A 23,652-nucleotide genomic window follows, 5' to 3' on the forward strand; every position below is an offset into this window, starting at 1 on the left:
TCATTATGAGACTATTAGCAACTCCAGGTCATTTAAATAAGCAAAGAACACCTGCTGGACATTATTCCTAATTTCCCACCCAGCGGGGCCTTTTGAAGGAGTCCATGGCAACTACCAGTGTGTCAACAAAAATCTTGGACAGGTCATCTTCCACAGACGGCCCGCTGCCATTGGTTGCTTGAATGAATGACTTGAAACTTGTTTATGTATTATGCATGTCAGGTTACCTTTACCGAGTTCTTGAACTCTTTAGCAGGTGAGCGGCAGGGAAAGCTACGAGCACCTCGGTAAGACCTTTATTGATACTAATATTGAATCAAATTGGACTAATAGCAATATTTGAAATGTGATTTATTTTAATTACTCTGGCAATTTTGGGGGGTTAATATTGATGTATTGTAAATTAAGTATCTAGCATAGCTAGCAATGATCTTGTAGTAAATGTTTGCTTGTAGATTGTAAAATAATGACAATATTATGAAAATAATATTTAAAAAATACAAATTGTATGAGTTATTTCACTTACTAATTATATTAAAAGGTAAACATGTCACTATTGAGGTAAGACTCAAATTTCACTACCAGAAATTGGTAAAAAGTGTGGTTGAGTAGTGTGTATCTTATTTTAATACTTATATCAATTAAAATTAATATGGACAGATGTGGAGCCTGTATTTATTGTCCAGAAGAAAGATGTCTTTGCAAAGCCTGCATTTAAGATTTCTTCAATTTCTTCATGTTATTTGCAACAGAAAGGACAACAGATCAATAATGGAGTTGATGGGTTCCACGCTAACCTCCACGTACACCCGGCCAAAAACCAGTCACTTCCTCCCAGCCATTTCCAACATGGCTACGAGCTATCGGAACTCACAGCCGGCCACGACCATGAACGCCGTCGCCAACCAGTGGAGGAACAACAGCTTCTACAAGAGCAACGTCCCGATGCTCTCTTTGCAGCGAGACAATCTGGATTTAGTGCGAGCCAATACGATGTTCTATCCGTCCAACAGGAGTTTGATGGGAACCCGCTTCACCCCAGACGACTGGTACAAGTCCAACCAGAGCAACTACCGAGAGTCGGAGTCATCGAGACACAGTGCGGAGAGGTTGAGGAGAGACACCGTGAGGCTGATGCAGGACAAGGACCAGCTGACCAGACGGACACAGGAGAACACCAGCAAAAACATCGGCGAGCGTCTGAACGATATCGTCTTTTGGAGGGCTGAGCTGAGCCATGAGACTGACAACATGGTGACAGAGATAGCGGCGCTCAGTGATGTAAAGAGGAGGCTTGAGAGGGCTTTGGCTGAGACAGAAGGTCCCCTGCAGGTGAGTCCTGAAATACAACTATAAATCCATCGTCGATACTTTGTTAAAAAAAAATGTTTTTAATTAAAATGTAGTCGTTTTTGGCAGCAATATCTCAGAGAACACTGCAGGATTTTTGTTTAACCCAGGGTAAGTAAACTTGATCCATTTTGGATGACATGGACACCTGGTGAAGATAAGATCATGTGACGGAAGGTGTTCTCAGTAAGACTAGCCGACACTGGAGACCTGATGTGGTTTAATGTATTGTCAGACCAGGAAGTACATATTCAGCTACCGAAATGCTGAATGTACACATACATGTAAACCAACAGTGGGTAATTTTTTTAACCAGGATGACCCTGAATTGTGGAACTCTGTTTAGTCTTGAATGTTTTTTCAATAGGTGTCTCAAGAGTGTTTGTACAACAGAGAGAAGCGGATGTCCATTGATTTGGTACATGATGATGTGGAGAAAGACCTCATCAAGGTACAGCACAAGTTGAAAAATGTGTCTCCATCTTTATCTTGGGAAGTTTAAAATATCTTATTTTTATTTACATAAAGGAAGTGGAAGTCATAAAATCATGCCAAGAGCGAATGAGACGTTATTTGGACCGAGCCCTCGCCCAGCTGGCGTGAGTTTTAAGAAGCTAACTAGACCAAATGAAAGGAGCAAAATCTGAAATGTGTTCATTTTTTTGTTTCTTTTAGGTCAAACCGAGCTGCTCAGCATGAACTGGAGAGAGACCTGAGTGATAAAGTGACGGCTCAGAGGATAGATGACCGCTGCCACCACCTGAGAAACACTTCAGATGGTATCGGATATTACAGGGGGATCGACAGACTGGACCCGACGTAAGTGCCATGAAAGTCTCAATATTGAAGACATTATGACTTTGTTTAAGGCTTTTTGACAAAAGCTCCTCAACAAACAAAGATTTAAATTCCTAACCCTACAATTTTGTATCTCAAAAACAGATTAAAGATCCTTATACCATCAATCTGCCAAACCTTTTTTCTCTTGTGAAAGCTCCTGGCCATTGCTATCAAAACTTTTTGGAAGAAGTCCACATTTGATGTGGGGAAAACAAGTGTTTGCCAAATGTGATCAGTCACGTCATTCTAAAACTAATCTGTTTCAGAAGTTTCAAACATTAACTTTTATCATGGGTGTCAAACTCAATAAGAAAAAGCTATAACATATTTTAGCACTCTTTGGGAGTGGCCGAACAAATTATATATTTACCAAACTGTCTTAGGTAAGTATCACGTTTTTATTAACCTCTGTTTAACAGTTATTGGAAGTCTGTTAAAATTCTTGACATCCACATACATTATGTTGAGAAATAACTGGCATCTTTATAGGTCAACATATCCACATGAACATTGATCTACTTTAGTTTTGTGCAAACCATCATGCTTGACACATTAAATGAGTCATGAGTTTAAGTAAAGTATTTTCTCAAATTAGGAATTACCATTAATGATTTGTAATAAAAACTCCTCTGAAAACTAAATGTCTATTTTTCCAATATTAAAAAAAGGTATTTCAAATTCTCAGGTTTAATAATAAAGTTTATAATGATGGCCGTGGGCTGCACGGAATCTGATCAATGGTCAAAACGGCCACTTATAACTGGTTCAATACAATTTCTTCCAGAGTATCTCTGCCAGACTCGTGGTCCAAGTTCACCGATGACAACATCTTGCTCTCCCAGAGCCAGCGAGCGTCTTCCCACAAACTCCGGGATGAGATCGAGATCCTGCTCAACACCACCTCCAATGAGATGTGGACCCAGTTCAACAGCGTCAACGTGGCTTTCACCAATCGCATATCTGAAACCGGCGACGCTAAAAACAGCCTGCAGAGCCATCTTGCAAAGGTCAACAAGATATTTGGATCTATGAAACTTTCTATTTGTTTCTTGTTCTCTTTGCTTTCAAGCCAGTCTTCTGTATCTGTACATTTGATAACCATGTACAGATATGTAAAGGAAAGATGTATCACCAGAGGTTTAAATGACTTTACGTTCATAACATTTCAGACATTACAAGAGATCTTCCAGACAGAGATGTTGATCGAGTCGGTGAAGAAGGCTCTGAGAGACAAAGAGGGTCCGCTTAAAGTCGCCCAAACCCGACTCGAGGAGAGAACCCGTCGGCCGAATGTTGAACTTTGCAGAGACAACCCATTCCACAGGTAGCTACTCAGAACCCACCAGAATATGTTCCCAATACCTAAGATCCCATATTTTTGGGGGATAAAAACTATTGGTCTATGTAATATTTAAAAAAGAATCATGCAGTTTAATTCTATTACTTGTGTAATACTTCTTCCCTTCTTAGACTGGTGAGCGAGGTGAGAGAGATCGAGGACACCATAGTGAAACTTCAACAGCGCCTGATGGAAGCCGAGAACACCCTTCAGACTCTAGTGAAGACCAAGGTGACCCTGGAGCACGACCTGTCTGTCAAGGCCAACTCGCTCTTCCTGGACCAGGAAAAGTGTATGAGCATCCGCAAGACTTTTCCTAGCATGCCGCGGCTCGTGGGGTTCACTTAACAATCCTGGACGGGATGATATAAAATAATGGTTTCTGTTTTTGAGTGACATGAGTTGTCGTTGTGATTGGATTGTTGTTCAATAAAAATAACTTTTGACTGAAGTATGTTTATGGAAAAATACCTTCGGTTGATTAAGACCATGATTTTATCGGTTAAAGTTCTAGAGTTCCAGACTTTTTATAAATTAATTAATAATTAATTAATTAATATTAATTAATTAAAATATGTGAATGTGAAGTTAGTTGAACAAATGTCTTCATTAATGCTTGAAGACAATGTCGAAGATATTTTGATGATGTTGTCATTCTTGTTGGCACCTGTCTGTCAAAAGAGGAATGTCAGAACCAGTATATGATTGCTAACCTGTTTACCTAGTAACAACGCTGTGATTCAAAGTTTTAAAGATTTTCTAGCAACTACTAAACTACTTGTTAAATCCAATCCATTATTTAAGAGCCATCTTAAAAAAAGTGTTTATAGGATAGAGAATTATAAGGAAAACATAAGTAAGTACTGTCCTGGTTTAATGACGAAAATCCCTCACCCTCTTTTCCTCATTAAATATGGACAGAGGCGTTTTCCTTCTATTCCATGGGACATGAACAGTAGTCCAGTAACCAAACCAAACAAACCGCCTAACGTTGTGTAACACCTGACGACAGAAAGACACATTGTTGACGACTCTTTCAGGAGTGACCCAGGTGTCACGTCGAAGGAGCGGTGACAGGCATGTGTGTACTTCCTGTTGCGATGTGGCCATTCCATCCGTCATGAGTCACGATGCAGTCCGGAGCTCCTACCTCCTGGTGGACGAGCCGAGTGTTGAGTCCACACGGCAGAAAAACTACACACCCTTCCTTAATTTCTTATTTTTCAGTTCCTCATCATGAATTTTTTTAGTTCTATTTTGGGTTCAGGAGCGGTGGCATTTCCTTAAAACACAATGGAAACATTTACATGCCATACTTTACTCCTTGACCGGAGCCTTCCTCTACGGTGTTTCCTGCTTGACCTCTGACCTTCCTGCGATATGGACATTTAGTTTCATATCGCAATATTGTAAAAAACAAACAAACTATATGCTCTTAAATCACCCCAAACAACTGTTTTTAATTCAAATGTATTTGTTTATTCACATTGTTACATTGATTAAATCCATGAAAACAACTTTTGATTTTTAATTGACATAAGTTTATAAAATTCCAAAATACTTGCTTTAATCTTTTTTTTTTATTCGCAATAGTCTAAGAATCGGGTATTATTGTTTTGATACTGTACAAAGTGTAGAAGAAGCATCAGTAAATAATATCGTTTTATTAAGCCTGAATGTCTTTGTCATACATTTGAACTGCTGAAATATTCTTATGACCCCAAGATTGTGTTCAACTGATTTTTTTTCAAGGTTCAATAAAGGAGATTTGTATCATTGGAGAACCTTTACAGTTCTCGGCTGTACTAAAAGAGCACAGAGTATTTGTAAAAAGACACTCCTTGTTTGAACTGTTGCCCTCAGGCAGATGAAACGGGTCAATGAAATCCAAAACAAACAGACTCAAAAACAGTTTTCACCCGACAGCTATAACAATCCTCAATGCCATAAAAGATCAATCTTAGTACAATATTATACAGTGGGATTGTGCAATATAATAATAGGACAGAAAAGTTATATATATGTGTGTGTAACCTTGTTGTTTAATCTCGTAGTATTTGTTGCAATTACAATAAAAACAATAAAAAAATCATGAATTATACTCAATTTGTAGAATATCTTTTTGTATTTAAATAAATACAAATATTTTTGAGTTTATTGGGGAAAAAAAGAACATTTAAAGTCAACATTAAAACTTATGATGATCATGAAAAAAAAGGGACAAAGAATAAATGGCTTTCTCACCATGAATCATCAAAAGATGGATTCATTAAGCTTTGCTTATGGTGTCCTGAGAACAAGTTTGAAATTCCAGCCCATGAAATAAAATGCCACCAATTTGCTGCAGAAGGAAAATATAATTGATTCTGAAAGTAAGACTATCCGTCTCAAAGATCACTTAAAGAAGAATCAACTGAATACGATCAATATCGAAATGACCCCAAAATGTTTTCTTTGAGACATTTAGAAACATGACTCCATTTTTTTTAAACTTGACTTTATAAAACGACTCAGTGAAAACCACCATTGATCAAGCTCAGTCATCCACCTGAAACCAGTGCTGTGTCTCAAATCACATACTAGCGTACTAAAAGTTAGTATTTTTAGTGCGTAAGTGTGTCTCAATTCTTAGTATGCGAAATTTAGTGCGCCATGCATACTAAATTGGCGTACTAACACGCCCACAAAACTAGCATGGTTCGATGGACACTAACCACACTAAACAGCCGCCATTTTAGTGACGTTTTAAACGGAAGTTACGTCATATATAAATGCATATATATGAATATACTTAAATGTGTATTTTCAGCAGCAGTAGGAGGATAAACACGTCTTCGCTGCTGATACCAGCTTAAATATCTCGCGATTATTTAGATTCTCATATTTTTTCTTTATTTCTTTTTCCAAAGTTGCAATACGTTCTGCCAGCAGGTGTCGGCGATAGCGTTCAAACAGCTGCTTGAAACATCGTTAAATAGAAGTAGAAGAAGAAGCTGTCATGTGATTTCCGGTTAGTGTGTAGCAGCAGAGTTTGATTTGAGACATACTATCTGCGGAGAATTTGCGTACTAGTTAGTATGCATACTAAACTGATGCATACTAACTTCTAGCATACTAAGATTAGTATGCGATTTGAGACACAGCACTGGAGTGGAGCTGCTGTTGCTGGACCAATTCTCCCTCCAAAGAAAGAAGCCATCGGTCAAAGGGAGCTTACTCAAGCACTACAGTTTCTTTTTTGTTTTCCAGCGGCTCCCAAACAAGTGTGGTCGTAAAGTCCAGATCACGTGTCATCAGGGTATCACCGCTGAGATTCCTGACGAAGGGCGAGCCGTGTGGAGATAAGACACACCGTAGGTGTGTGCGCGAGACTTACACTTTGATTTGAGCGCAATGTTTGAGAACTGCATTGTAACAACCGGCGGAGTGTGAAGCCTCGCTGTGCAAACAGTCGAGTGTTTGACGACAAACCCAGGGGTTCTGGCCCGGATTCTTACATGTGTTGAAGGATTATGGGACATTCCTGAGTCGGAGAAAGAATCGCCTGTTGTCCGGCTCACATCAAACAACAGAACTCTCTCATCGCCACGTAATAATATACTGACCGACGTCACATGAATTTCATGTCCCTATAAAACATTTGATGTGTTTAATACATTTAGATATAGACACAACGTTTACACGCACAAAATATTGACTCAATTACATTAAAATCAACTGACTTCTCACATGTTTACCAATGGCAGATTTGCGTTATTCAAGCCTGAATTCTTTCACTCCAGTCTTTTTGGTTTGGGGTTCTCACTTTTAGAAGGCACACAAATAGTCCTCCTCCTTGACCTCCCCTCACTCCCCCACGTACGGGGAATGTACGCTGCAATTCTCCTCACAGTCCAAACATATTGGCGAGTTATTTTTACTGGTGGCTCCCGTTATAGTCGCCCCGTGGCCCGACTTATTTCATGTTCCTTACATTCCATCATGCCGTACTAAAGAGCTGATCCTGGATCACTTGAGACCCACGTCTTCGCTGAAATTACAGACGTTCGGAATCCTCCCGTCGAACCAGCGCTGAAAGTCATGTAGACGGTTACTATACATTCACGGCCATCGACTGCGTCAATGCTAAGGACCAAATACAGACTCTGTTCACTCGGTTGATGGTGAGGCCCTGAGCTCCTCACTCGCAGCTTTAAATCAACTCCCATGATGCATTGCAACAGTTAATTCCTCCATCCATTTTATAAGTAACTGGACGTCACCTTGGCTACTTAAGTAGGAGACACTCTGAACAAGACATACCATACAAATGCAGCTAGCTTAGAGCACTTTTGTTGTTTTGTTCAATTTATTGTTGAATTTGATTGGGAACGAATACTGTAACAAAATGACACAAAAGGTTAAAAAAATCTAATATTGGTGCTTTATTTTTGGTGCTTTATTTTGGTTTTACTTTCCCGGCTAAATTGAATTATCTGAAATACAAACAAGGAACATGTCCTGCATTTTAACTCTCCAGGCAAAGCCAGTCATGCCTAACACAATTTAGCCCAAATGAATACTTACAGAACATAACTTGGATTATGTATTACTCAAGTGTATTACTATGGAAACAAATCGAATGTTATTTTTTATTCCCTTTTGAATGTCTCGTGGACGAGAGGCGGGGGACACCCTGAACAGGATGCCAGTCTGTTGCATGGCACATAAAGACAGACAACCATTCACACACACTCATACCTATGGATAATTCCTCCTTATTCCTGGGAATAAAGTTCCCAATCAAGTTCCACAATTACATCCTCTTTAAAAAAGAATAATAATCACTTATCTCAGGTTTTTTGGGACAAATTATGCTTTCATTAGTAAGTGCAATTTTGGGGCATCCATCCGTGGGTTTTAATGGCTTCGTACATTTGTTGGACAAAAAACATGATGAGAACAAAAATGTTTTTTCTCAAATGACTCTTGATAAATACAGAGAATGGGAGGAAACCCACACAAGCCTGAGGAGAACATACAAACTCTGCAGATGAAATTGAACCTCCAACCTATTGTCTTTGACACTGTGGCACTGCCTACTACACACACTAACATTTCCTGTTTGGACTGAAACTTAAAGAGTATTTTGGCTTCCGTCCCAGCCGAGTGTTCAATGGAAAAAGGTAAAGGCATCTACAGGAATGACACCAGTTTGTTTTGCATGCATTAAAGAGAGATTCCATCTTGTGATGCCTCAGATATATATTGAAGGAGAGAGATTAGAATGACCCGAGCAAACGAAGGGAGAGTTCATCACGATAGGTTGAAGATTGACACTGTTGGTTAAAACCCTTTCAGTCTTGTATCTGTATTAATCTAATAAAACTGCTTTATTATTCAATCCAACAGATTTTCTATTTAAATTCATAAGACATAGAGTATTCCAAGAAAAGCACTGTTCGGGGAGAGAACAACCCTGAGAGGTCACAGAGGTGCGTCGACGAAGACAGTTGAACTGGTGGAGGAACCGTTACTAAAGACAGGAAGCGAGACTGTAGGAAGATAAGCCTCTGCATGTACACTGTGGGTTCACTGGCACCAACCGCTCCACTGTCTGTGGTCCAACACGGCAGTCTGGTGATAAATGATGTTTTTTCGACTCTGGATTATCTGCCTGCAACATTCTGTGCATTCTTCAGCTTGACAGTCAAACAGAAGAACAGAGGTCAGACAGTATCTCCACTCAGGTCAGCGGCGCTCAACCCTTGATTTAATCAATATCATTGATTATTCATAGCGATTACATCACGACTATCCACAACCTTCTTATAGGAGGAATCCGAGGGTTACTGGTTCCGGTGATGGAACCTATGGGTCACTTTTTTGAACGAGATAAATCATTTGTGATTTAAGAAGAAGGTTTAGCATCATCAGGAAAACCAAAAGAGGACATTTAAAAAAAGGAAATTAAAAAATAATAAATCTAGTTTTTTTTTAAGGTAGTTTATTAAGGATGTGACCATAACAAAGAAAAGAAAGACAAAATTATTACTATTTAATTATTTGATTATTACATAAATGGATGATGTCATTACTACGTTTGCGGCGTTTAAGTGGTCAGTGTCAAGAGTCACACTCCGACCTGATGGTTCTGGTGACATGTTGGACGGCAAGACAAGTCCAGGACTAAGTGTGGAGAAGGTGATAAAGAACACAGAGCTGATGTTGACAGGGTTCATCAGAGTCCTAACATGTCAGCTGACAGGTCCGTGAGCCGTTGACTCGTGTGGTGCTCTCTGAGGAAGTGAGATCAGATTTGAAGGACATAAAAATAGCTCTAAACTCTGAACTTTTTCTTGTCTTTTTTTTGTTTTTTAATAAAGCATCCATTCTTGGTTACTTCATTATGAATTAATTTATAAATTAAATAGTGTAATTTGACTTTTATACACATTTTTGTTAGAATCAGAATGTATTTTTAATATTCATTCATGTTACTTCATTTTCTAAATTATAATCATAAATTCACTTTATTTATTATAATAATAATAATTATTAATATTAGCCTTAATTAAAATTAATTGAATAATCTCTGATATCAAAGTGGTCTTTCAAAGTAAATCTTTAAAAAAATAAACATTTTAAGATTGTGATTTTCTGTGATACTTAAATGTAAAAAAAAAAATTCTGTTTTCACTGCATGGTTAAAGGTTTGGTGTTGGAGTCAAAGCAAAAAAACCTCCAAAAAAAACCATTCAGTTCTTTCTGGGAATAATATAATAAGGTATCTTCAATGCTTGCTTGGTTTGCTCCTTGGCCTCCTCCCAATCCTTTTTTTCCAAGGATGATCATTGTTACGTTGAACTCAACTTTTGTTCTTCTGAGCAAGCGTCGAAGCTGCTGTGTCCACACGTAAAAAAAACACACGCAAAGAAAGTCACTACTTTATTCACACGTGTTTGTAGGGAGTGAAAAAGACTTCAAATATTTGCACTCTTACAAAAACACAAACTTACACACTGTCTCTGTCATCTCGCTGCTATTCGTGGCAACACCCATATTTATAGGAGTCCGCGACATGAGAGTGCAGTTTTGGGTGGAACACATTTCCTCTGGACGTGAGTCATATCAAACTGAGAAGTTCCTGCTGCCATTAGGAGCGATAGACGAACCCACATCCACACTTTAGCCCTTTCTGTGACTCATAAGGAAGCCCCCCGTGCTTCACCCGTCACGCTCATGTTGTGTTTTGGTTACCGCGGAGACCAAGATGATGGGTTTCGTAGGAAATGTCTCATTCGGGAAAAAAATCCCTATAACCAAGAAACAATTCAGTGGATCAGCAGGTCAACAATTGTACTTTGTTAACATTGTGATGAGTTGATAATGTTTATGTTGTTGTTTTAGCTTTAATGACAGACTCTTTGTTTCAATCACACATTTATCACTTTCAACCCTTAGTCCTGTATGTCAGTGATCCTTACCACAGCTTCAGTAAAGATCAGCAGGACTTTATCTTTCTGTGATTGAGTCCCAGTTGATCATAATCTAGTGAGAACAAACGTGTCGATTTAATGTAGTTGAATTTTGTAAAGTGATTTTGAAACTCAAGAAGTATCATAGCAACCACATGACCCCGCTTTGGTTTATTGACATTCATCATCCCGTCCCATGATAGAGTGATGTCATCGTTTTACTCAATTTTGTGTATATTTAAACGTCTGGTTAATATGTTTTTTTTTAAATATACCGGTAAAAAAGAAAAATACTTTATGAGTGTTTGATTTAAGAACGTATATTTCAACCTTTTATTGATAATTACCACAAATCCTTACATCAATAGTTATGAAAGTGTACTGGCATTTGTACAAACTTTAATCTCAAAATGTTTAACAACCAGAACATTTTATTGAAAAATGTGTTGAGGGCAGTTTACCCAAATATAAGTTATAAATTAAAGGTATTCTTTTTTTAATGCACCGCACAATAGTTTCTGAATTAGGAGTAACATTTGCCTTAAAGTTTACCCACATTCTTATCGATTTCTAATCACCATGGTGACAAATGTTTGGTAGAATTTTCAGAGGAATCAGTTCAGTTTTGGAGAAATGCATGTCCAACTTAAATAACTATATGTTAAGCTTGTTTGTAGTTGGAAGATCCCAGTCTTTCAGGGTAAAAACTTGAGCGATGTCTCGGCACTGACACAGAGATTAACCCTGAAAGACTCAAAACTTGTTACATTTTTTGGTAAAAATTTCTCATGTTGCGGCTTCAAAGCGAGATGGACATTATAGACGAGCAGTATGGAGATATATTTTTAGTATGTTTTTGAACGAGAAGTTGAGCACCAGATCACCATCCTTCAGATGAACATACATTTCTGTCTGCAACTCCAAAAAGGAACTAATAACTCGTAAAATAATCCAAAATCCATGTCAAGGGGGAGAGAAATTTTGAATTTTGGGGGAATTAATCCTTTTAAAACCCATTCTTCTTCAGGGTTCAAAGTGGGTATAAGTGACTGGTAAATAGAACATTTAAATAAATGTATTTTAAGAGCAGACACATCAGACCTACGTGTATGTTTTTATTTTCGAAATCTAGGTTAAAGGAAATAAGATGATAGTGAACAAGGAAACAAATGTTTATTATTGTCCAAGTTCATCATCGATGTGATAAATCTAAACATACCTTGAATATCAATGGATTTAATTATTATTTTATCAACGTAAAAAACATTTTTAATGCGAGTTTATTGACATCCAGATGTTTCTCTTAAGCTTTGTTTTATTGATGTTTTTAAGTTAAAAAAAACTACAATAAATACTTTAGTGTTATTTACTTTATTCTAAAGATGTTATTACAATTTATTTTGGCTCATTTATTCATCGCAGTCAAAGATAGTAAAAAAGGAAGAAGTGAGCACCAAATCAAAACATTCACGAGCACGTTTCCTGGTTACTATGACAACCAGTTACGCAGCGCTCTATATTGGGACCTCTGGCCCTGGTCCAGAGGGTCCGTCCAGTGACGCAGAGACGCACGCAGGGCGTTGTTCTCCAATGATGAGACACTTTATAACAGATCGACGCTCCAGACTTCTTCCTAGTCTCTTCTCAGCCGCGGGACTAACCTTTTGCACTCCTTCCTAAACTCCTCTTTTTCTGTGGAAATACCCGCCGAGACCAAAGTAAGTGGACTTTCGTCGCGATTCCTCCTCGAACTTCCTTATTGCTTTATCTGCGCTTTAGAGGCGGATTTAAAGGGAAAATGTCAGTTTAAGGGAGGATTTGCGCGCACAGGTGGAAGCAGAGACGACTGGAGCTGTTTAAGTCTTACAAAACCATTGTTTTTAATGTCACTGTCTTTATTCCTGCTCATATCAATTCACTTTTCATCTTATTATTTGAATAATCGGAGGTTTTCCTTTCAAAAAACGAGATTATTTAGAGAACATTTCTGAATTTTGTTTTTCCCCAGTGTATTAAAGTTTGTTTTTATTGTTGTATTCGGTGTCAAGCCAGACTTTCGTTGTTTAAAATGATAGTTTGTGTTTGTTTGCTAGTGTTGGACGCAAAATTGTTCAACAAGAAACAACAAAATCAAGTTGTATAAGGATATTTGTAATTATTATTGGCTCTAAATCAAGCTTATCCATTATTTATATGTGGCTTCTTTTACTTTAAAAAAAATAAAAGCTCATATCAAATTACAAATCAATATGTTTAAAGCATTCAACTTGAAATTCAAGACTGATTATTTCAAACTTTATTAATCCTAGTTACACAAAATATTGTTATCATAATAAAAAAAAAATCTATATATAGTGCTTAGTTAATTTTCCACTAGCATTGAGTTTAAAAAAATAAATACATTTGATATCAACCTTAACATGTCAAACGTCATTTATACTATCTTTTGTCTTCATATCTTCTCACTTGAGTTTTTAGTTTGTGACCTGTGAGGAGAACTGACGTGATTTAGAGGTCTGCTGCTGGACATACCAGAGGGACACACCCATGTTTCAGCAAATCTGAGCCGAACACATTCACTGACTGCTGCTGCTGTCTCCTCTTTCTCATTCCTGTCCAGATCATCTGCAAAGATGCTGCTGCTTCTTCTCGGAATCGTCTTCCTGCACGTTAGTGGTCTGGTGCTTCTGTTCGTCTCCACCATCGTCAGCGTGAGTGTAATAATGTCTGGACGAAAAATGTAGTGACAAATATAATTGTTTTTTTTTTTAAACACATCAATTAGTTTGTAAGTTTGTCTTCATAGCCTTTGATGAAAAGGTAGTGTATTTTCAAAAGAAAAATGTTTGTAATTATACATGTTTTTTTATTTGCTGCAAATAAGCTACCATTAGATTAAATATAAATTAAACTAATACACAATTTGATTCAGATTTATTTCTTTTTAAAGGCAAATATTAATAATAATTAATTAAATGGAAGACAAACATCAAAGCTTGTCAATTTATAGTGTAAATATCTGGTTGATCGACCTAATCTTAATCTTTTTCTTTAGAAAATATTATCACATATATTACAAAAAAACAGTTCTCCACGTCTGCAATCTCACTCAAAAGAAAACCTTAGCAAGGATAGATCATTGAATCCTAAATGTGGTCAAATGTTCATGAGATATTTTCTCTGGTCTACAGGTATGGACGTCCAGTGATGCAGGAACCTCAGACCTCTGGTCCAACTGCACTGCCACAAATGGAGGGTACAAGTGTGACTCGGCATCGACTGGAGGTACCAAACTTTCTCCAGATTATTCTTTGCTAGCATCATCCGTTTCTTATCAAAAAAAAAGAAACTTAACTTATAAGATTCACTTGTTTTTGGTGGTTGATGTGGGCGTGTCTCCTCTGGACTCTGGTGCCATCTAGGGTTAAGAATGTGTCAGTGCAGGTAGGCGATAGGCTGCTGCTGTATAAATAGTCGTGGTGCAATGTCCATATTCAGGTTTCATGTTGTAGTTGTTCAGGGCGGAGCCGGAGCGGAGTATTTAGAGTTGGGGGATCTATATGTGTGTGGAGAACCTGGTGTAGAACCTGATGACGGGTCACGCCCAGTGTCAAATCATGGTGTGAGGGTTGCAGGGATCATTAGAGGCGGCAGCTGCACATTTATTTAGACAGACGGCTAAAAATAGAAAGGTCATATTTTCCAGCTTGTTAGACATTCCAGACTGGACGCGGGTGAGATCACGGTCCACTGTTTTGCTTCAAAAAACGTGCAGGCAGAGTGGTACACCCGCACCGGTGATGTCATCGGTGCAAAATGAAAGTGTGTTTAGTCGCCGTCTGTTGCTTGGTCGCCGGACTGGCATGGAGCTATGACATGCTGCGTTTGTTTAAGAAAAGTGCATGTGTGGCTGAGTTCTGTGCTTTTTGGGATTACGGAGATGGAAGATAGTGGGGCTGCTGTCACGCCGGATGGTGAGGTCGCACTTTGTGCTCATAAGCTCGGCTGAGCCTTCTTTCAATTGGATGTTGAAATCTGACTTTTATGGCATTACAGCTGCTGGAGTCACGCGACAGATGTTTTACGATGCAACGGTTTACATGCCAGTCTAGATTCATATGGCAGATTTCACTCCTGCTTTATGTGCAGTGAGGAACACGTGATCCTAAAACTCAACTTCTGGCAATGGCTGCCATTGCTGATTTCAACATGACACATCACACAACCCCAAGTTATAATCCCACTTTACTCTTTTTACAGTGTAATTACCCTTTTTATCGAAATCACTTTTTGAAGAGTAGTGCATGAAAAACATTCAACAACAAAAACACAGGATAACAAAGTTTTGAGTCATACACATATGGTTCATGACGTTTGTATATATAAACATAAATAGTACAATAACATAAAGATGAGGCTAACTTGATAGTTTATGCTAACTGGGGCTCATGCAGTACCGCGTAAGCACAAGCTAACAATCCAGTTATCCTCTCAAAATAAATTCTAAAAATAATGTTTGGGTTTTAGCATCAAAGGGTTAGCTTTTAGTCAGTGAGCTAGCTCTGTGAATAGTACTTCATTATGAAACTGTGCCAACCATAAACCAAATGACGACTGTCAGTGTTTACATGGCGTTCAATCAGGATTCGTTCATTTAAATCCTCGTCTGGAATAACAAGTTGTTCATTTTAACGTCGTTGTTCATAACACATCCATCCATCAGTTCAGGTGATGAAAGTTTGTTTCCGTCTCACAGAAACTGACTTATAGCTGAACCTCGTGCTTGGAAATATTAGACAATGCTTTTTTTTCTGACGAGTGCATGGTCAAGGAAGGAAGGGAGGGAGGAAGGAAAGAGAAGTGTGTTCAGCGGTCAGTGGTGATCTATGCGCTCCATATTTATAGGCCAGAGATGGAACATTCATCAGGAAGCGTTATCATTCCACATTATGTAACGTTAGAAAACAGTATCATTACAGTGGAATCTAATTGTCGAGCCGGTGTGGGATGGTGCCGGCTACATTTAGTTGATGGAGATTTGCAGCCGGGTGGGGTCAGGTTTCCTCCCATATCTCATCCCTGAACTCTGGTCAGGACGCTCCACTGCACTTTGATTGGACGTAACACGACTCCACGCTTGAAGGCTGCAGGAAACCACTGGCTGTTTACTAGTAAAATTATTTTAATTCAGATAAAAAAAACATTTTAAATTTTGATCTATATGACAAACAGAATATTCAAAACACTGCATCGTATTGATAATTCTACTTTAAACAACTAAATAAATATATAGATATACTAGTCATTTCTAACCACTATCACAAGTTTCTCCAGCGATGACATGATGTTCAAGTACTTATTCCTGGTTCTTAGCAAACCACAGTGAAGCAGCAAATAAAAAACAAAGTTTATTATTCAATCTTCCGTTTTGCTCAGTAATAAACGAGTCGGCATTAATTATGCAGCAGGGAGAGTCTACTCAGGGAACCCGAGGGGGTTGGTAGGCGGCAGAGATACTTCCCAGACGAAGGAGTATCTGCTTAGACGTCTTTGGATTCCAGGAATGGGGTGAGCGGAAGGCTGAGATGGATCTCCGGTCGGCTTCCGCATCAATACAGGTGTATAATGGGTTAATGGTCTGCCCAGGATCAATGCGGAACATGCAGGCCTCTGTGTTGTTTAAAGGGACGCTCGCTGCATTTAGGAACAAGGCAGTTGCCATTGTTATGGATCCATTAGACATCCCAGATGTCAACAAGAAGCTGCGGCTCTTAAAGCTTTCTTCTAAGGAAAGTGTGTTTGTTATTGTTTCCTTTCTCCGTTATTAATTTGCTTTCTCTCTTTTCATCCCGCAGAGTGGATCCAGTCGGTCCAGGCGCTCATGATCCTGTCTATCATCTTCAGCTGCCTGTCTCTCTTCATCTTCTTCTGCCAGCTCTTCACTTTGCAGAAGGGCGGACGTTTCTTCCTCACCGGAACCTTCCAGATACTTGCAAGTAAGTCCATACGAACAGGTGTTAGGCGACCAATGGCCAAGCAACACTCTAAGATCTCTCTGACACCACTGCACAGCAACCATTCCAGGGTAAAGTTTCAACCGCTTTAAAATCTGCTAACCACTACTACTAATAAGTAGAGCAGTTGTTGTTGACCTCAGTTAATCATCAGTAGCCAGGAACTAAACCCTGGCAGTCCCTGCTGGTTGCTAATGGCTTAAGGCTTCATTGGACCACCGTACTCTGTGCCCTTTGGCTCTGCCATGGGCCCATTGTGTCGGCTCCTGGCAGCATTTCCTGCCATCCCCGGTTCGCTTTCTATGTTCTGCCAGCGCAATATGAGGCAAGCAGCTGCCTATCCAGCCAGACAGGAACTACACCATTCCCGTCTCACAAATACTTTGGTTGAAATGTCAGGAACACCATTCTGGAATTCAGGGGTTGATAAACTAATAGTAAATTATTGTCATGTAACTGAAGGAATGGCATAAAGAACTTAAGGAATAAAGACATTAGCAAGTAAACAAAACATCTGAATAAACTTATTTTTATTCATTACCCAATAATTACCGTTATCCTTTGTAATTGTTGACCTAAAATAATTTTCAATTTTTCGTTTTAGGCTAGAAGTAGGAGGATATGGGAGGTATAGATCTCGGGTTTACTGGTTTTCCAATTGAGGTCCAGATTCAACCATGTTCAAAAGATTCTTCTTTTTAGCGTCAAAACATGTATCCAACTTGAGCCCTGACGATCAGGCACATCTACGCTAAACTAACTGTAAATTCTCATTTAACAATGTTATTTCCTGTCAGGTTTGTTTGTCATGAGTGGCGCCATCATCTACACCGTGATGAGTCCGGAGTGGGTGCCAGAGTCCGCCTCCTTCGGCTACTCCTACATCCTGGCGTGGGTGGCCTTCCCCTTGGCGCTGATCAGCGGACTCATCTATGTCATCTTGAGGAAGCGAGAATGAGTCCATCCCAGTGTTCCCAGTGAAAACCCCGCCTGCAAGTGTTACCAGTTGCACCCCCCCATTCTAACGCAAGAAGTGGATGTTGTTCTCTCCAGTGAAACAGCAGGGTGGTAGGGAGGATCACGCCAAAGTACAACATGCAAACCAACGCGGAATCAACCAACACTGTCCCAGTTGAAAGATGTATATAGTATCTATGGTTAAAAACCTATTTATAACACTTTTTAAATATATGTACATAGTTTTTGTGTTGCTCTGTCAAATGTTTGCGTCAGCTGATTAAGTGCCTCAGTGTTTGTTTGTAACAATGACGTAATTATTTTGTTGTGCTTCCTCAATCTTTTGCCAAAGAATTAATAAAGTGAATCTAATTGTAGAATAACAAACATGCATGTTACAGTAGATTGCTCTGGATGAGTTTGAAAAGAGTGGTAACATCGGGGAGTGTAGTCTAGCTTTTCTTATTGTGAGGTGTTTTTGACGCTACATTTTTCTATTGTTATTTTCAAGAAAAGATGGTGCTATGTATTTATCATTCCTGTGACTGATGGCAAACATTTTACACAGATATGTCAGTATTGTCGAGCAGCAAAACACCACGTGACTTAAAAGTACTTTTGAATTGAAGACCGTCAGGAAGATTACAAAAACAAGAGGACAAGACTTGTGTAACGGCAACCAGAGATAAAAAAAAAAATTAGGAGACGAAGTAAAAGAATGTTGACTCTTACTTAGTTTTGAACATAACTACTTAGCTTTAGAATAAAGTTTTTGAAAAAACAAACAAAAGGGAACCTAATTAATGTCAAAGTGTCAAACTTCACAACCCCTAAAAATACTACATATACTATTAGTCCAAGAAGGCTTTTTCACCCATTAGATTAACTTCTTTAAGGTTATACCTTGAATCATCTTTAAACAAAGTAAATAAAGTAGCATTATTCAATTTATACAACCTTAATCAATGTAGTTATAATGTATTTCAACCGTTAAAATTGCATAGCCTCAGTTTATACAGGCGTACCAAAAACGTTACTCATTGCTTTTTGTCACCGTTTAGTTACAGAATGATTAATAAACTTTTCAAAGAAAACAAGAACAATAATGTTAAAGAATGTGTTACTTGAAGAATTATCTACTTGGTCACGAACTACAATCTTGGTCACAAAATGTATGGTGTTAGTAATGGCAACCAATGTAGCTTAGACTCTTAGCTTAGCATTAGCATTGTTGCACTAACATGTAGATTCATAGTCATATTTGTCATTTGTTAACTTGGAATCTTAATAATTGTCACATTTCTAATAACAAATTGCTAAGATTAAGCTGTGTACAGGTTGTGATTAAATTGTCATCTCCAGTATTCTGCGTCTGCCAAATAATTTTGAGTGGTTGACAAATAAACAAAGTAGTCGCTTAATATAATGTTTTCAGGCTGATATGTGTATTTTCCGTTTTCTTGATCTCATTGAAGAAGAAAAGAAATGCATTGACAGCTCACTAAAAAGCCATTGAAAAAGCTATAAACCTATTAGCTTGATTTTGTTAGTGTGTTTATATGGATCTGTTTCACATACTTCAAGTTACTGACTCGATCATTGTGGAAAACTATTTACGCATAACATGTTGTGAAATATATTCTAACAATATTCGCCATCACCTTTTTTTCTGCCAAGAATACCTGGATGGAAACACCTCCAGGAGGTTATTGAGCATTAGCCGAGCATGTTTTCTGTTACAGTCTGTGCTCATGGACGGATCAAATATTGTGCTCATGGCTGCAAATACTGTACATGTTCTGCAGCCGTGGCGCAGTATTTGGCACCTCACCTCAAGAATTCAATTTACGCGTCTTGAGTTTCAACACTGTCGGCAGTGGAGCGCACGTGGGTCGCTGCGGAGCGGATTCTGGCTCTGGGTTCAAAAGAAACTGTTCTGGGTTCAGTTAGAAGGAGAAGAAGATTCATCTGTAATGACAACTGCCCACTAATGTTTGTGTCACACAGCAGATTTCATTTCCTGTTTACTCCGTCTCCAGCTACTTACAATCATTAAAGGATGCTATTTACCATCAATGGTGTCTGTCTATTTATTACATCAATGTCATGTAGTAAACAAGTGGTTTATTATTGCTTGTGCTTGTGTTGTTTGATTGATCTACTTTTGTGCAGCACTTAGCGGCCAATGTGTGTTGCAAGTGCTTTATGAATAACATGGTATGGTAATATGAGTAAGTGTTGAAAGATGAATATTAACATGATCGGTTATATACAAACTTGTCTGGACTATTTTTTCCAAAACACGACTAAGGAATACATGCATTACAAAAACAAAAATAATGCCTTTAACAGTGGTCTACATCATCCACATGCTTTCTTATAATTTATGTAACCACAAAAAAGGTTAAAGGGCACCTAATGTGCTGATTTAAGTGTCTCTTAAATTGTTCCAGGACATCTATTTTACTCATCAGTATGTTTGTTTTTGCACAAAACTCTCATTTAATAAAAGTATTTACATTAGAAAATACGCTTAAGCCCCGCCCACTTAAAATGCGCTGTTTCAGCTCAGAAGTCTCGTCCGAGAAACCACGCCCACTCTGCTCTGATTGGTCACAAAAACACGAGTTGCATTCAATGACGTAAATTTCAAACTCACCCCTGAAACTTCCGTTTTGTACATTAAAAACAAATAATAAAAATAAGGTTTGTTGCTTAATGTACACGTTACAAAAACACCTAAAGGCAGAAGTAACTCTCACCATGTTTTCATAAATATTCATTTTGTTTCACGATCAACATGTAGGTACTTAACTGATTTATGGCTTCTAGGGGAGGACACCTCCACCAGAGTGACGTCAGCATGTTTAATTTAAACCGTACTGTCGTTTGGCGAGAGTTCAGACGGGAGAGAACTTTATTAAATAATAACTTCAAAACGGAGCAACGTCATGATGGCCTAGTGGATTTTGAAGAGGATGAATTCAACATTTAGAACATGTGAAGAAGTCAGGAGAGTTGGGTTTTCACATTAGGTTCCCTTTAAGATTGTATTTTTTTTATATTCCAGTATTTAAAGTTTTTGTCAACAACAATGAAAAAGACCCTTTATTTTACAAATGTCAGTGATGAGTATCTGATTTTGAAAATCAATGGTTTCAGATTTAATGATTGATCTTGTCACGTGTCACGGTGACGTTCTCATACGAACACTAATAGTCCAAAACCAGTCTAGTGCACAGCCTCACACATAACGTCTCAACAACACTGACATCTAGCGGATTCGAGGAGTCATCGCAGCACAACGAAGTGATCCCTCAAAGTGATCAAACACTGCACCCTTGTGGTGATGTTTGAGAACTGCAGGGACACACATCATTATTCCGGGGGTGATGGCGGTTATCTCCCCTCTCGAGGTGTTGGCAGCTCATTCTTTATGACAGAAACCTGCTAAAGCTCATTAACTCAATAAACGAGCGTTAAGATTTCTCTACAATTCGCGCGATCATTAATAATCGCGCACGCACCTGACAAAGGTGCGTGTGCCCCCCCCCCACACACACCTGTCTCCGTCAGCGGTCACTCTGGCTAATGAACGCTCCGCCTCCGCAGACATCATTAACTTCTCTCGGGTCGTTGGAGGTGAAGCTGGAAAACAAACGACTCTGAGGTCGGGAAATAATCTCATTAATTTTAAAGGAGGAACAATAGACGGTGTTTGAAACATGCTGGGGTAGATATGGTGACTCGTGTACTGTGACGCCATTGAAACCTGAGACGTTCTAAATATTCAGGGATGTAGTGTCACTTTCTAAACGCTAGGTTGCACTGTGCGAACGTTCTGTAGATGTACCTCTCATAGAATGGAGGTAACCTTGCTGACAATTAGGCACAAAGGTAAAAAAGAAAACACCAGAGTAAACTTTGCTGTGATTTTACATATTTACCTGCTTTTGTTGCAAGTCAGCTAACAAGCAAGTCTGTAGCTGTGTCTCAAATCGCATACTTTCGTACTCAAAGTTAGTATTTTTAGTGTGGAAGTGCGTCTCAATTATTATGCGAGATTTAGTGCGCCATGCACACTAAATTGCCGTGCATTTTTGGCCAGCAGTAGAAGGATGAGACGGCTTCTGTGCTGATAACGGCGTAAATATCTCGCGAATATTTCGTTCCTCATATTTTTTCTTTATTTCTTCTTCCAAACTCGGAAAACGTGCTCCCAGCAGGTGTCGGCGATTGTGTTCCAACAGCTGGTTGCAACCATCGTTAAATAGAAGAAGAAGAAGCTGTCGCGTCATTTCCGGTTAGTGGTAGTGTTTTTTTTTTTGTTTTTTTTTTACATACTATTGCTGTGTCTCAAATCGCATACTAGCGTACTAAAAGTTAGTATTTTTAGTGCGTTAGTGCGTCACAATTCTTAGTATGCGAAATTTAGTGCGCCATGCACACTAAATTGGCGTACTAACACGCCCACAAAACTGAGCATGGTTCGATGGACACTAACCACACTAAACGGCCGCCATCTTAATGATGTTTTAAACGGAAGTTACGTCATATATAAATTCATATATATTCATATACTTACAGGTGCATTTTCCGCAGCAGTAGGAGGATAAACACGTCTTCGCTGCTGATACCAGCTTAAATATAAATAATATATTAAATATAATTATTTAGATTCTCATTTTTTCTTTATTTCTTTTTCCAAAGTTGCAAAACGTGCTGCCAGCAGGGGTCGGCGATAGCGTTCAAACAGCTGGTTGAAACATCGTTAAATAGAAGTAGAAGAAGCTGTCATGTGATTTCCGGTTAGTGTGTAGCAGCAGAGTTTGATTTGAGACATACTATCTGTGGAGAATTTGCGTACTAGTTAGTACGTACACTAAACTGATGCATACTAACTTCTAGCATACTAATAGTATTTGATTTGAGACACAGCATATCTGTGGAGAATTTGCGTACTAGTTAGTACGTACACTATCCTGATGCATACTAACTTCTAGTATACTAAGAGAAGTATGCGATTTGAGACACAGAACTGTTGTTGTCACCATAAAGCTGGGCTGCCATTTTGCATGAGGTCAGAAAATTCAATCCATCCTCCAAACATCATAAACAAGAGACGGTCTCAATAATAAGCATGACTTCCTGCACATGATTAAGTTAATCCATTGATCACTTTTTCTTTGTCGTTAATCTAAAGTTAATGAAAGTCCTAATGCATGAAGAATACAACACAATCCAAAACCTTTTTCAAAGTATAAGAGGCGTCTCATCAAAAACTGAATGCTTATCTAGTCAACAGCACACCTGTCTCCAATTGTCCCAATCAATGTTAAAGGTGAAATGCGTCACCTGCTGGTTGCTTCCAACACAAATGATGGGATGGTTCTAACAAAAACCATTGTACCAAACGTATTTTATTATTGGAGCCTTGGATGAATGGGAAATTTACAGTTTGTTCAAATATGTTTTTCTAAGACACAAAGATTCAACATGTATTTAAATATATAGTTGTGGCAATAATTCGGCGCACTCTTACTTCCTGATACATGCAGACTAAATTGCACATCATTTAGTAAGTAAATAAGTAAAGGTTATTTGTAAAGCTCCTTTCTAGACCAGGGTCACAAACAATCAAAAACAATACACAGTTAAAATATATACTATAAAAGGCAGAGACACATAAGACAAA

At 38.5% G+C, this 23,652-nt stretch overlaps 2 protein-coding genes across 2 annotated transcripts; both read left to right on the forward strand.

Moving 5' to 3' along the window:
• The first annotated feature begins 771 nt into the window (after positions 1-771).
• On the forward strand, positions 772-3,877 carry tekt3 (tektin 3). Its single transcript, XM_087782807.1, has 7 exons — positions 772-1,332; positions 1,718-1,801; positions 1,879-1,949; positions 2,026-2,169; positions 2,975-3,197; positions 3,360-3,514; positions 3,661-3,877. The coding sequence occupies exons 1-7, from the start codon at positions 772-774 to the stop codon at positions 3,875-3,877; spliced, it is 1,455 nt and encodes a 484-aa protein (XP_087638933.1).
• An 8,693-nt stretch (positions 3,878-12,570) lies between these two features.
• Positions 12,571-20,033, forward strand: pmp22b (peripheral myelin protein 22b). The gene is made up of 5 exons (XM_087784058.1): positions 12,571-12,704; positions 13,607-13,697; positions 14,178-14,271; positions 16,842-16,982; positions 17,798-20,033. Exons 2-5 carry the CDS (start codon positions 13,620-13,622, stop codon positions 17,956-17,958), a joined length of 474 nt encoding a protein of 157 aa, XP_087640184.1. The 5' UTR covers positions 12,571-12,704; positions 13,607-13,619; the 3' UTR covers positions 17,959-20,033.
• The last annotated feature ends 3,619 nt before the right edge of the window (positions 20,034-23,652 follow it).

This window comes from Callionymus lyra, chromosome 2 (genome assembly GCF_982586985.1).
Source record: "Callionymus lyra chromosome 2, fCalLyr1.hap1.1, whole genome shotgun sequence".
NCBI lineage: Eukaryota > Metazoa > Chordata > Actinopteri > Syngnathiformes > Callionymidae > Callionymus > Callionymus lyra.